This window comes from Microcaecilia unicolor, chromosome 8, assembly GCF_901765095.1.
Source record: "Microcaecilia unicolor chromosome 8, aMicUni1.1, whole genome shotgun sequence".
Classification (NCBI taxonomy): domain Eukaryota; kingdom Metazoa; phylum Chordata; class Amphibia; order Gymnophiona; family Siphonopidae; genus Microcaecilia; species Microcaecilia unicolor.
In genome coordinates this window covers 37069404-37084061 of record NC_044038.1, presented here as the reverse complement: position 1 = coordinate 37084061, position 14658 = coordinate 37069404, and the positions used below count along the sequence as shown (strand labels likewise).

General features: G+C 39.2%; 1 protein-coding gene across 1 annotated transcript in view; it reads right to left on the bottom strand.

Moving 5' to 3' along the window:
- The window catches only part of ZC3H7A (zinc finger CCCH-type containing 7A), a 125422-nt gene that overhangs the window by 98008 nt on the left and 12756 nt on the right, over positions 1 to 14658 (bottom strand). Inside the window, 5 exon segments of the mRNA XM_030210976.1 lie at positions 5870 to 5908; positions 5998 to 6078; positions 6747 to 6905; positions 11372 to 11569; positions 12995 to 13034. Of these exon segments, the coding sequence (XP_030066836.1) occupies positions 5870 to 5908; positions 5998 to 6078; positions 6747 to 6905; positions 11372 to 11569; positions 12995 to 13034 (517 nt within the window).

Below are 14658 nucleotides of genomic sequence, written 5' to 3'. Positions count from 1 at the left end.
CCCAAGGAAACCACCAAAATTATCCCCTGCGCTTCAAAGTCACTGGACGCCTGAAGGGAACCCCCGTCGCGCTGAACACCCGCTGCGGGCTAACGGCAGCAGGACTCACGCTCCCCCGAAGCTGCTCTCCAGCCCCCACACCGGGAGCAGCGCTTCGCCGCCTCAGAAGGCACTGACATGCTCCACAAACGGCTGCCCTAAAACTGACTTGGCAGAACATCTAGTTCCTCCATATGATTAAACAAAAACAAAGTCTCTTACCTTTTTTTTTTTTTTTTGTCAGGAGAGAAAGGAAACACCCGATCAGGCCAACAGCCCCAGGCAACGGAGGAAAGGTAGGGGGAGACTGGGAGGGACCTGGCACCACCAGGTGTACACCACAAGCTGCAAACAGCCACTCAACCCCTGTCTGTGCTAAACTAGGCCCAAAGGACACCAGTAGCCAGATCAAACCAGAGCTGCACAGAGATGTCCCTCCACCTGCTAGATAGAATACTGAGATTCAGCTGGCTGCACAGGTCCACATATAGCAAACCTTGGAGGTTCTCTCTATCTCCACCTGCTGGTAGAGGGACACAACCCACAAGTCTCTGGACTGATCTGTGAGACACCATGGAATACCATAAATGATTCTGAAAACAATAGTAAGGAGTTTGAACAAACAATGTGTATAAATAGGGAGCCAATGAATTCTATCAAATATATAGTAATGTTTTCATAGGGTTGCAATCCAAAAATTACTCTAACGGCAGCATTCTGCAATATTTGAAATCGACTAAGTATGGCCTCAGAAGAACACATAAAGGAGGTTACAATAATCAAACAATGACAGACAGAATGACAGACTTGAGTTAACAAAATAAAATGCTCCTGAGAAAAACAATGTTTAATTTCCTTTTAATATTTTCAGTTTACAAAAAAGCTGAACAAGTTAATTTAACTGGCCCCTATAGAGTCCAATATTACGCCCAAATTTCTCAAAGATGGCTCCAAATGAACAACTGTGCCACTTAATACAGGCAATTTAAAGGAGTAGGTATAAATTGGGGGAGGGGGTGGCAAACCAAATGAACTTAAGACTTTTCAGTATTCAATTTCCTCAATCCAAAACAGGATTGCAACTGGGGGCTTATGGCCTGGAGGAAAGAATCAAAAGGGAGTAATAATATCATCAGCGTAACTACAAGAGAACCCCTTATCCCTCCACCAATTCCTAAAGGGCACCATAACTAGGTTAAACAGGATAGGTCAGGAGATAGGGGGGAACCCTAAGGGATCCCATAGGACATCATCTAACGTAGGAAACACCACCATGCTGCTTAAACGAGCAAGAACGACCATTGAAAAAGCCAAGCAACCAGAAGAAAACTCTTCCAGAAATACCAATAGAATCTAACAAATTTAGCATCAGGTCATGGTCTACCAAGCTGAAAGCAGAAAGATCAAACTGCAACAGCAACACTTGATGACCATGAGCTAATTACGTATGAATCTCAGCTAATAAGGTCCTTAATAAATATTCAGTGCTAAAACCTTTCTGGAAAGCTGTGTGGGAGAGAAAATAAAATGCTCTTCCAAATAAGCTGATAAATGTTGGGCTACAATACTCTGCAATTTTAGAAAAACAAAGGAATGCCCACTATACTCTGGATTCTATATATCGTGCCTAAAGATCCATGCCAAAATCCAAGCGTATTCTGTAACTGTGCGCATATGTTAACTGGCTTAACAAGCCAATCAGTATTAACAGCACTTAAGAAATAATGAGCACTAATTGGCAATACTTCAAATTTACACGCACCACTCCTTAAGTGTATTCTATAATGCACTGTGCCTAAATTCTAATGCACATGGGCAAAAAGGGGCATGGTTATGGGCGAGGAAATGGGCGTTCCACAGGCATTCTGAAATTTACGCACATATAGAATATGGCCCAGTACGCCTAAATCTACACGCCGGCATTTAATCACGTTTTTGCTGGTGTAAATGGATGTGTGTAATTTTAGGAGCTGTAACATCAACTAAGCATATTCTACATACTGCGCCTAAATCTAGGTGCCGCTTACAGAATACGCTTAGTTGGCACCGTTTTCCGCACTGATTTTTTAGGCACCATATATAGAATCTCCACCTATAGTACTATAATTAGATGGTTCCATAGAATTTAAAGAACTAAATAATCTTTGGTATTGGTGTTAAAATTATAACCACGCCACAAATGCCGCCTGCGCTTGTTTTAAATAGACATATGGCATGAATGGAGCCAGACAGATCAGGAACATCTATTTGTTACCCAGCGTGTTCTTACAGAAGTGAAAAAGAACAGATCTGAAGCTCTGGAACGAGGGGGCATACGATGAAAAGAGGGAATAGGCTTAGGAGTAATCTAAGAAAGTATTATTTCACAGAAAGGGTGATGGAAGCGTGGAATGGCCTCTTGGTGGAGGTTGTGGAGTTGAGGAGTCAGAATTTTAAAAGGCATGGGATAAGCACTTGGGATCGCTTAGGAAAAGGAAGAGTTATGGGTTTCAGAGGATGGGCAGACTGGATGGGCCATTTGGCCTTTATCTGATGTCATGTTTCTATCTCAGGGAGAACCTCTTTCATATAGACCCCAACATACTCTTGAAAAAGGTACTGACGTTATTTTAAGATACTGCCTGCTGTGAATCACCATAATACAGCAAGTAAAAGTACACTGGTACAGGAGACCAAGGAATTGTTAACAATAAATGTGTTTCTCCTGCATACGTAGCATATAGCTGCTGACCTGGACCTTTAGAAGTTTGAAACTAATGACCATGAAATCAATATACAGAACAAATATAAAATAATCTGATCTGCTGATTGTTAGAAACTTCAAATTTCATTGGGAGGACGTGAGTGATAAGCCCTCAAAAGATTCTCCCTACCCATAACGCTAACCCCTTCTTGCCCTGGTGGCAAGGGTTTGACCACATTGGCCTGTAGAAGGGCAGAGATTTCCTCTACAAGTACCTGCTTGTGCTGAGAGCTGAGGTTCAAAGCTCTCGGTGGGCAATTTGGTGGTCTTTGACGCCAACAAAAGGCGTAACTGCGACAGACTATTTGAAGAAACCACCAGTCAGAGATTATAAGTGGCCATCTGTGTTGGTAAAAATTCTGCCTCCCCCACTAACAGTGCACCATCCAGGACAGTTACTTTGAATACAGCTATGCTCTCCTGGAGCCAATCAAAAGCTTGTCCGCTGCATTGACTTGCCAGTCGGGACTGGCAAGGCATAGTATGCTGGGCCTGGGGGTTTTGGGCAGAAGATAGTTTCTCAATTCAAGAATAATCCCTTCCCAATTGAAATTTGTAAGCCAGTGGCCGATTCCCAAATCTGCTCTGGATTTTTAATTATTTCAGAGTCTCAATTAGAAAATATCTTGATATTTGTAAATAACTCAGTCTACAGATTAGATAGTGTTCATCCATCTATAGTGAAAGCTTTAAAAGATCCGCTTTGGTCAGAGGTGGGCGGTGGATTTGGAGCAACCGCAGCTACAGTTGGATTTTCGGAAATTGATATCTCACATTCCGCAGATTTCAGTAAATGCAGGCTTGCGGGAATGCCAGTACAGAATAATTTTTAGAGCATATATGGCTAAGAATCAAGTGTTTAAATTTGGTGGTGTCGAGGACCCGTTATGTTCCAAGTGCAAGCAGGGAGAAGGCACATGTTTTCATTCTCTTTGGAAGTGCAGCATGATTCAGATCTTTTGGAAACAGATATTCAGATATCTGGAATCCCTGGTGCAGCACAGGATTCCGTTTTCACCCCAGGGAATAATATTGGACAAATACGAAGTGTTCAGAATTTGTGGTAGAGGGGCTCAGCAGCTCATACGCAAGGCCTGCATAGTTGGGAAAAAAATTATTATGGGCGCATGGAAGTGTGAGAAATCACCAGAGTACTGGCATTGGAGGAACAAGTTTCATGAGATCATGGTTAAGGAGCGTAGGGGGGTTGGGATCCTTCCCCAAGAGACGAAAGGCATTTCTGGATATTTGGGATCCATATATACAGTCGCTGTCACACAGGGCACGGAGTTTAATATTAAATATGCTCTGAAACATTTTTTTATTTATTATTATTATAATTTATTTATTGTTTGATTTATTTATTTATTTATTTTCTCTCTCATAATTTCTTCTTGCAAGCTAGATGGTTCCTTATTGTGAAAGGGGACCCACAGGTAATAGGCAGAGGGGGGTGGTAGTAGTGTAAGGTTCCATTAGATCCATAGTTATGGTGGTGGGCCATCAGAGCCAAGGTGCACCGCTGTGTTGGTAACTAGGGGGGAATGTTTTAGGGGGAGCCTTGCCTGAATCTTATTTCAAGCAACCTCCTTTTGCTTAATAGTATATTATCAGGCTACGGAGTAGCCTGGGAAGCTCAGAGAGAGGGAGTTAGTAGTAAGTTGTTGTGTTGGTATAGATTTGTTGTATAATTTAATAAAGGGGATAACGGGGAGGGGGAGGGGGAGGGTGGGGTAAAGGAAGGCTTTTAAAGAGGGCTATTTTGCAGTCGGTGTTGCAGAGCATAGTTACATACCTGTTCTTCTATTGTGTTCTATGTGGGAACTGCAGTGTCAGTGGATTTTATGTGATATATAAGAAATATAGCCTAAATGGAGGTTTAATGAGTAGTTGAACCATAAGGTAAGGGAATGGGAGGGAGGAAATATAAATTCATGATGACAATGCAAAAGAAGCATGCTGTGAAGTTTGACAAGTTGGTGTTATATGCTGATTCTAAATGGAATTGTCTAATTTCTGTACTTTGTTGATCATCAATAAAAATTATTGAAATTAAAAGATCCGCTTTTTTGTCTTTTTATACTCAAATGCTTAACGTATCTCTATATGAGGGAGTTATGCCATATGTACTGAAAGTAGCAATTCTCAAATCTTTGATTAAAAACTCAAAATTGGATCACTCTAACGTTGATAGCTATCACCCCATTTCCTCACTACCTTTCTTTGCAAAGGTAATTGAGAGTGGAGTGTTTCAGCAATTAGATAATTACCTTCAAAAACAGGGAATTTTGGATCAACATTAATTTGGTTTTAGAAAAGATCATGATACTGAGACATTGTTAATATCTTTGCTGGATGGTGTTAAGACTGGTTTTGACAAAGGGATAAAGTTTCTGTTAATTACACTAGCCATTTCCAGAGCTTTTGATACTATTAATCACAACATCTTGTTGAACAGGCTGCAATCAATAGGATTGGCCGGAATTGTATTATGCTAAATTAATAAAATGTTTAGATGTACAATAATTTTTGTATATGAATGCTTACAGTAACTAATATTTTTCAGTGACTTGTATATCTAAAAGTATGAGACAGAACAAAGTTTGATACGTATGGAGATGTTATTTACATAACTGTAATCATTGATGTGCAATTCATATTGAATTATGGTTTATGTTTTGTACAGGTTTACTCCTGATACAGCCATTCTGGCAAGAGAAAACTGTACAATTAGATATTATTGTTAATGATGATGATTCATTGTATTATTTAAGAAGTTCTGTGGATGTAAGTTCAAATATTTAACCACCTGTATTTTGTTGAAGATGTTTACATATTGTACCTGTTTGTGCTGAATTTTTCATTCTGTAAAGGTGAGTCTTAAGTAAATTCAGTTAATTTATTTTAAAATGTAGCGTGCTCGAAAGCTATGTTAACTGCCAAAGTTTCAAACTTTTAATATTCATAAACTATACTAACATACATTTTACATCCTGAATTGTCACCAGTATCTCATGGTGGATTTTTCTGTAATTGCATATATTACTTTCTAATGTACATAGCATGCAAGAGTATAAGAACGCTTACCTTTGTTACTACTTCACCAGGAGCTGGGTTTAAAGGAGGCTGAAACACATTTACCACAGCATTAGATGATCACTAAACCTGAAAATATGCTCATCAGTCAAGAACAATCTCTTCAGAAATGCCCTTACCTTTGCTCTGACATATGCTTTACGGATTTTTAATCCCAATTTCTTAGCTAAATCTTGAGTTAATTTTATCACGCTCTCATCCTAAGAAAACCACAAAAAAGGAGCTGTTACCCAGCATATGCTTTTCAGATTTTTAATTCCAAGTTCTTAGCTAAATCTTAAAGTTCTTTTATCACACTCTTATCCTAAGGAAATCAACAAAAAAAGGGGGGTTCCCTTTTCCCCTTAACACCAACATAATGGCAGCAAGTAGCCAAATTGACACCTTCCCCTAGTATACCTGACAATGAATCTTAAAAACAAACCATGGATATATTGTTCAAGGAAGTCAAAATACTGGTGACTGACATACACTGACACTCGTTTCAAAATTACTTGTAGTAAACATTAGAAATTCATTTGTAGTGCTAGCGTTTTTAGAACTCGCTAAAAAAATAAGAACACTCTAAATGCTAGAGATACCCATATGAATATATGTGTGTCTCTATCATTTAATGTGTGCTAAAACTTAGCATGCACTAAAAAACGCTAGAGCCTTTGTAAAAGATCCTCTAAAATAGAAACAGATTTGTTACATCCAAAATATGTTTTTGATTGAATAATCATGTACTTAAAATGTCAGGTTTAACTCTGTCCTACTACAGACAAAGCTGTAATTTCCAGGTTATGGTTATAGACTAAATATTTGTATATGCAGGGACAGATGATGAAGATTACCTATACCATGAGGACACTGAAAGATCTCTTACCTGTGGCACAGCCAAAGAACACTTTGCTACTGCATCATAAGCTTCCTTGTGCCTTCCTAGCTCACATAATGCTTTGGATTTCCGATAGAGAGCTCTGAAGTTATTGCCATTTAATCTTAAAGCTACATCACAATCTTCTAGAACTTTATCATAAAATCCCTGCAAAAAGGAAAATAAATAGTAGGCACATTTAAATATGTAATACTGGAGGCCATTCTAGAGACAACGCTGTGTGCTGCCATGCAGAATACCCAGACTTGACTGCAAAGCCTAACATCTGTTCCCTGGCTGGTTGGTGATGCTGCAGAAACAGCATTCACAGTAACATCTGACGGTCAGACTTGGAGTATGTTTGAGAGGGAGTCATGATCTGTAACCTCAGGTCAAGGACAGATATCAAAATTAAAAAAAAAAAAGCTGAAGAGGGATTTTATTAAAAAAATAAGAGAGAGAGAGAGAGAACAAGGGAAAATTCTTGAGTAGTTGCAACTGAAGGCTTATGTCACTATAGCCCAAAAGAGGCTGGTTTCAACTGAAATGGTATCCCAGAGAAGAAAAGGTTAGCTACTAGAGCAAAAAAAAAAAAAAAAAAGCTAATGCTTTAAATATGAACGAACATAAGTGTTGCCATACTGGGACAGACCGAAGGTCCATCAAGCCCAGTATCCTGTTTCCAACAGTAGCCAATCCAAATTGAAAGTACCTGGCAAGATCCCAAACCAGTAAAATAGATTTTATGCTGCTTATCCTTGAAATAAGCAGTGGATTTTCCCCAAGACCATCTTAATAATGGCTTATGGACTTTCCATATAGGAAGTTATCCAAACCTTTTTTTAAACCCCGCTAAGCTAACTGCTTTACATATTGAACGAAATTTTCTCTGATTTGTTTTAAATGTACTGCTTAATAGCTTCATTGCATGCCCCCTAATCCAAGTATTTTTGGAAAGAGTAAACAAGTGATTCACGTCCACCCATTCCATTCATTAATTTATAGACCTCTATCATGGCACCCCAACATAATAGCCCTAACAAAAAAAGCCCTTGACAAAATAGCCCAGAACAAAATAGCCCTAGACAAAACAGCCCCTCCCACAAAAGAACCCTTGACAAAACAGCCCATATACAAAATAGCTACCTCAACAAAATAGCCCCTTCAAAAAATAGCCCCCAAGGAAAAAACAATAACATGCATTCTTTATTAAACCCATGAAAAAATAGAATTCCAAAACATAAGTACATTAAAATATACATCAAATCACATTTCATAAAGTACATACCAGTAAATTCTTACAAAACTATAACATTCTCTAAATAGACAGATTACGAGCTACACTTTTAAGAAACATAACAATATGATCTGCATTATAAGTTGGATCAAGTGCTCTCAAACGTTTCTCTAATTGTATATACTTTGACTTCGAACACTCTGGATGTTGAAAAACTGCACGATAGCGAGAAATTTCTTTTTTAGTATGATCTTGTTCCCTCCTAAAATGATCAACAAGTTTGAATATTGAAGAATGATGACAGTCAATAGTTTGTTGAAACGATCTATGCCAAGCTTCCACAGAATTATTAGTACGCGGTAAACCATCCATTACACGGTAACATGTGAAATGCTGGCCATGGATGGAGTGGAGGGAAGACAGGAAGGAGATGCACATGGATGGAGTGGGGAGAGGAGAAATGCTGGACATGGATGGGAGTGGAGGGCAGGAAGCAAGGAGAAATGTTGGAGGGAAGGAAAAAGACAGAGGAAGGAGATGCACATGGTTGGAGGGGAAGGGAGAGAGGAGAAATACTGGACATGGATGGAGGGGAGGGAAGACAGAGGACAGATGGAGTGGAGGGGATGAGGAGAAATGCTGGTCATGGATTTAGGGGAAAGAGGAGAAATTCTGGACATGGATGGAGGGGAGGGGAGAGAGTTGAAATGCTGTTCATGGATGGAGGGGAGGGGAGAGTTGAAATGCTGGACATGGATGGAGGGGAGGGGAGAGAGTTGAAATGCTGGACATGGATGGAGGGGAGGGAAGAGAGAGAAAGTGAGATGAACAAGGATGGAGGGGAGGAGAGAGGAGAAATGCTGAACATGGATGGAGGGGAGGGAAGACAGAGGACAGATGGAGTGGAGGGGATGAGGAGAAATGCTGGTCATGGATTTAGGGGAAAGAGGAGAAATTCTGGACATGGATGGAGGGGAGGGGAGAGAGTTGAAATGCTGTTCATGGATGGAGGGGAGGGGAGAGTTGAAATGCTTGACATGGATGGAGGGGAGGGGAGAGAGTTGAAATGCTGGACATGGATGGAGGGAAGGGAAGAGAGAGAAAGTGAGATGAACAAGGATGGAGGGGAGGAGAGAGGAGAAATGCTGGACATGGACAGATGGGGAGAGGAAAAATGCTGGACATGGAGAGAGGGGGAGAGGAAAAATGCTGAACGTGGATGGAAAGAGGAAGGAGATGCATACTGACAAGATGAGGAAAAGGAAAAAGAGTAGAAAAACTGCACATGGATGAATAAAATAGGCAAAAGCTGGATCCACTCTATACCTCCTCCAGTCAAGTCCGCAGAGGACCCAGCTTTTACTTATGGATGTAGGGCAAGAAATGAAGGAGGAGGAAAGTAAAGAAATAAATGGAAAAGAAGCCCTGGAAACGGAGTTAAGGGAACAGATAGAGATCAGCAGAATCAGAGACTGGGACTAACATGATCACAAAAACAAAGTCACCAGACAACAAAGGTAGAAAAAAATAAATTTTATTTTCATTTTAGTGTTTGGAAGATGTCCAATTTGAGAATTTATATCTGCTGTCTTATTTTGCACTGGGTGTATACTAGAACTGTAACAGCTTATAGAATTATTTATAATGAAAAAAAAATCACAAGTTATTTTTTTCGCCTATACTGGTATAGTATTTTCAATGATACTGCTGATATGCGCCACGGTTGGTATAAGGGGTGTGGCTACCGTGGGTGTGGTTATCATGGGGTGGAGCCATAGATGGTGACCATAATGAGTACAGGTACCTTTTTTCCTACAAAAAAAAGCACTGATCTTAAGCCACATGCCGTTAAAAAAAAAAAGGTACATAAACTGGTGAGTCTGTTTGTAGCCAGCAAGATTGCAATTGCAGCAGCGTGGAAGCAGCTAGTGCAGCCGTAACTGCCTAAGGTCCTTCAGAAATTAGACTATATTTACCAAATGACTCAATTAACAGCGATATATACATGTTGAGTTTTCACAAAGTGTGGGATATATATGTTGCTTGGAAATCAACTCAATCTAGTGTACAAGTCTTACTTATATGTGCCTATCCTGAGGGGTTCTCAACTTTGCTATTATATCGTAGCTTGATTAAAATGGGGAGGGCTGGGGAAGGGGGTTTTTTTGATTTTCTTGGCTATAGAAGCACTTGTTGATAATTCTGTTTGTGTATTCATGGTATTTTTGTGTATTGTTCAATTGAAAAACTTTGTCACAAAAACGTCCAAACTGGTATTTTTTAAGCCAATTTTTAGATGTTTTTCTATGAAATCCATCAGAAGTGCGTTCAAATCACAATGGGGAGTGTCAGGAGCGTGTTAAGGATGGGATCTGGGAATTCCTAACACTTGGACGTTTATCTGCCATAATGGAACAAAACAAAAACATCCAGGGCTATAAGTTGTACAATTTGGTCTAGAACTGTTTTATTAAAAAATAAGCCAGAAAAAAGTGCCCTTAATGACCAGATCTGCAGGAATAAAGAAATGAACCCCCCCCTTACTCCTTCAGAAGTCACTGACCCCCCCCCCCCCCCAACACACACACACAATTGTAAATGAAACAGTACATACCAGCTTCAGATGTTATGGCCAGTCCTATTAGAGCAGCAAGCAGGTTCCTGGAATAGCCTAGTGGTCTGTGCAGTGCACTGTACAGAAGGTGGTCCAGACCCATAATCAACTCTATTAGACTTATGGTGGAAAGTATCAGCCCGCCAAAACCTAATATACCTGACACCTGCAGCCATAAGGGCTATTGCAGTGGTGTATAATTGGGCACAGTAAGGTTTCTGTGAGTTTTCAAGGGCTCACCAAACAATGTAAGGGGGTAAAAATGGTGCACTGTGTCCCTAGAACCTTTTATATGAGGTCCACTGCAGAACCCCCACTGCTCTGATGGGATGTCTTTGTGGCCAGTCTACTAGGAAAGCCCCTCCACATGTGTTATCCCCTCTTCACTCAACTATATCTTTGTAATACCTGGATTTAGCTCCAACAAACCTTAAGTGAAGGTGGGTCCTTGGGAGTATCTAGAGTTTTTCATTTTACAAACGTGGGGAGAAGGGGGAGAGGAGATAGAATACAGGATGGCATTTTTTTATTGGAGAGGATTTAAACTTAGGCTCTGTTGAAATATTATTTTAAAGACACCCAGGAGAGAACAAATACAGGAATAAACAAGTAAACATTGAGCAAAGAAATGTTTAAATCACCATCACCTTTAAAAATCATAACAAGCAAGGATTTTACCAGCACTATTTGAATGAATTCCACATTTTGGTATCAGACTCATCACAATCCAAAATTTCTCTAATATTTTTATGAATATTAAGATTAAAAGCTTAAAGATCTTACCATATTTGAGTAACTCACAGCTCGATTCACATACAGCTTCTCTAGTATGTCATTGGAAATACATATTTCTTCTGACCTGGCATAATCTGCTATGTTTAAAGCCTCCGTGTATTGATTTATTGATCCTTCCCAATCACCTTCTCTGTATATGTCACTTCCTTCATTAAAAAGATTTCTAACAAGTTCCTGTATGAATACCTAGAAATAAAACATTCAGACAGAGCTTATATTCTGTCTCATACAATATACCAGACAAATGCATATAGCTTGACATATGCTGAAAAAGTTTGTAACGTGGATAAAACCTAAGATTTTCAGTCATTTGAGTCATTCCAGACTGTCTACAGTGTAGAGCACACACAGATCCTAAAGTCCATGGGGCTAAGTCTGTGTACAAGATTCTCTCCAAGAACCTTCTATTTGGACCAGTTCTGAGGGTAGCAGATAAGATAGTTATTTGTTTGGAGGTGCTTAGAAATAAATTTAGTAATACTGGCATTAATAAAATAATTAGAAAATGTGATAATTAAAATATGAAAAACTGAAGGCTGAAAAAAATGAGTCTAGCTCCTAGATGTCTGGGCCGGCTCTCAAAACCAAAGAAAATGTGTCAAAGCCTGACTTAACACTAGTACACCACACTTACTGCATTACAAGTAACAATTATGGAGGGCAATCTGATAAAGTCATACCTCAGTAATGTTAATTTTCATGTACCTATTTTATGAAGTCAAGTATGCGCCTACTTGAATATATATATAAAAACTCTAGTGTAGACACACAAAGGAACAGGCACACATTTAAGTAAAAGCTGAAGGGCTGATATAAATGTTAACATTTACTTTCCGCAGTATGCACATAAATGTGGACTCCACTCAAACTCTGCCAAAACTCCGCCCCTGTGCACATCCAATGTGAAAAGTACATGCCATGAAGCTTACGCACATACTTTCATGCTAGTCAGTAATTTATAAGATGCCTCTTATACATAAATAACTAAGATATCGGCATTTACATGCATTCTTACCTTCCAAAACTAAGTGGCTCCTTAAAAAATTAACCTCAAAGAGGGCAATCCTATAACAGCGTAACTATATTTAGGGGCATATGTTCAATAAAGGAAGTTAGGTACCTACTTTTTTTTTTTTTTAATAGAATAGCAGCCTAACTGGGTACATATGTAAGTACGCTTTTTGGTATGAGCCACAGAACTGGTATAAATGCTTGCATCTAAATGCCAGAGATTCACGCATAACTTATAGTAGTCTATAAGTTCTATATATATGTGTGAGTCCCGCCCAGACTACACTTCTGTGTCTGCCCATCTGTCAAATAAGTGCTATGTAAAATACATGCATATTTACAAAATAGCACTTATGTGCACAAATGCCAATATCCTGCCTAAGTACGTATATACCATTATTCTAATTATTTACATGCATAATCGGCACACTCGTTTTAAAGAATTACCCCCCCCCCCCCCCATATGAAAATTAGGAATCAACAGAAGAGAGAGAGCCTCCACAAACAGAACTGTGAGGATAAGGTAAGCAGCTGTGTCTTAGGCGCCCCAGAGAGAGTAGTATGATGGCTTTAAGAACAATGGTGGTGTTGGCTTTTTACCTCATAGCGTTCTTGTGATCCTGGATAAGGTAAAGGAGACCTAAGGATGGAAAAGAAAAGTAAGAGTTTATAGCATAACAGCCTTCCAAAATAAGAGAGAATTATTATTTGTTTAAAAGGTCCTGTTCAATAAAAGACACTTTTCTGAATTTAAGATGAAGATTTTCACCGATTCAAAAATCAACTTGTCTCACAGCTGGTGAGCAGTTAGACAGAGCCCACTGTGGCTGTAACTGTGGATCAATCAAGAAGGGAAAGAGCAATTTCAACTCACACACACTATGTATACCATACAAACAGGTATAATTATAATCTTAGTTATGCCAGACTGTAAGCACAGAACTAGTTGGCTTTAACTAGCATGAATACCAACAGCTGGGATGAACAGAAAAGAAGGAGATGAGTTTCATAAGATGCATCTTTTCTTTCAATATTTAGAAACTCTCTTCTCCACTGAAACTAAGTTACAACGTGGGATGCCTGAACTCAAACAACACTGTACCTAACTCACTGCTGCATCTAAGTTGCAACAGTGATTTGCAGTGATACGGGCAGTTAAAATTATTAATAAGAAGCAATACAAACTGTTTGGTGGTAATACTGTTATAAAACTAATTGTACATGCACCAATTTCAAATCTGTGAAACACAAAGCAATAACTTCAAATTAACAGTAAAGGCTTCATTTTGTGTCATGACAGTGTTGCATTTTCGAATGCATATTTCTGATCATGAGGAAAAAGAGAGTCTATAGTCACTGCTAGGGCTATTCAGTTGTAGAGAATAGTCCCAGTACAAAAGGTGATGTGAAATCTGTGTGAACCACAGGATGCTGTGTAAACAGTGGAAATTCCACAGACAGGATTGGACCTCTAGGGAAAATGTGCAGATAGGTGAGTTAAAAAAAAAAAAAGAGCTGACGAGAACTAAGGAATGTAAACATGGCAGAAATTACTTACTGTGGTTGAAACAAACATGTGTAAAAAGGGGGTGTGTGGGGGTATTTGTGAAATAGCATTAAGGAGAAACAGAGAGACTTGGCGAAGTACAGGATGGTAAGATGCCTGGAAATGCATTATAAAAAGTTGTGAGGGAATCGAGACAGACAGGAACTTGTCACTCGGTGCTCTGCTATCAGGAAAGCTCTTTCTGAAATTCATTTCATGTTTGCAAATTCATTGCTTGTATCTGATACAAATTTTAATTAGATTTATAATTTGGAATAAAACTTTTTGCAATTATACAGATGCACTTGCTTTCCAGTGTAGTTTTTTAATGTAGAAGACCGGAGTTTTCAGTGTGGGGACTTACCCTACTCAGACTGCTCAAGGCCATATTAGACTGACTAACCAAGGATAGGCCCCAAGGTTTATCCTCCTGAGGTAATCTTAGGAGTCAGGTGAGGTGAGGACCTCAGGGGTTTAAACAATCAACATGTTAAAAAATAATCATCACTTCTATTGAAAAAATGACTGTGCAATTTCACTTTTGTAACAATAATTTCTAGTTGGAAAAACATGACTGAAAACTCCAAGAACATAAAATGAATTCCTACAGCAAACTTGATTGATTTACATGAAAGTCGATTCCTGGCCAAGATCTTCCACCTCCTGGGCCACACTGGGATGCTGTTGAGGTAGTACTCAAACCTCTGGTGAGAGGTCA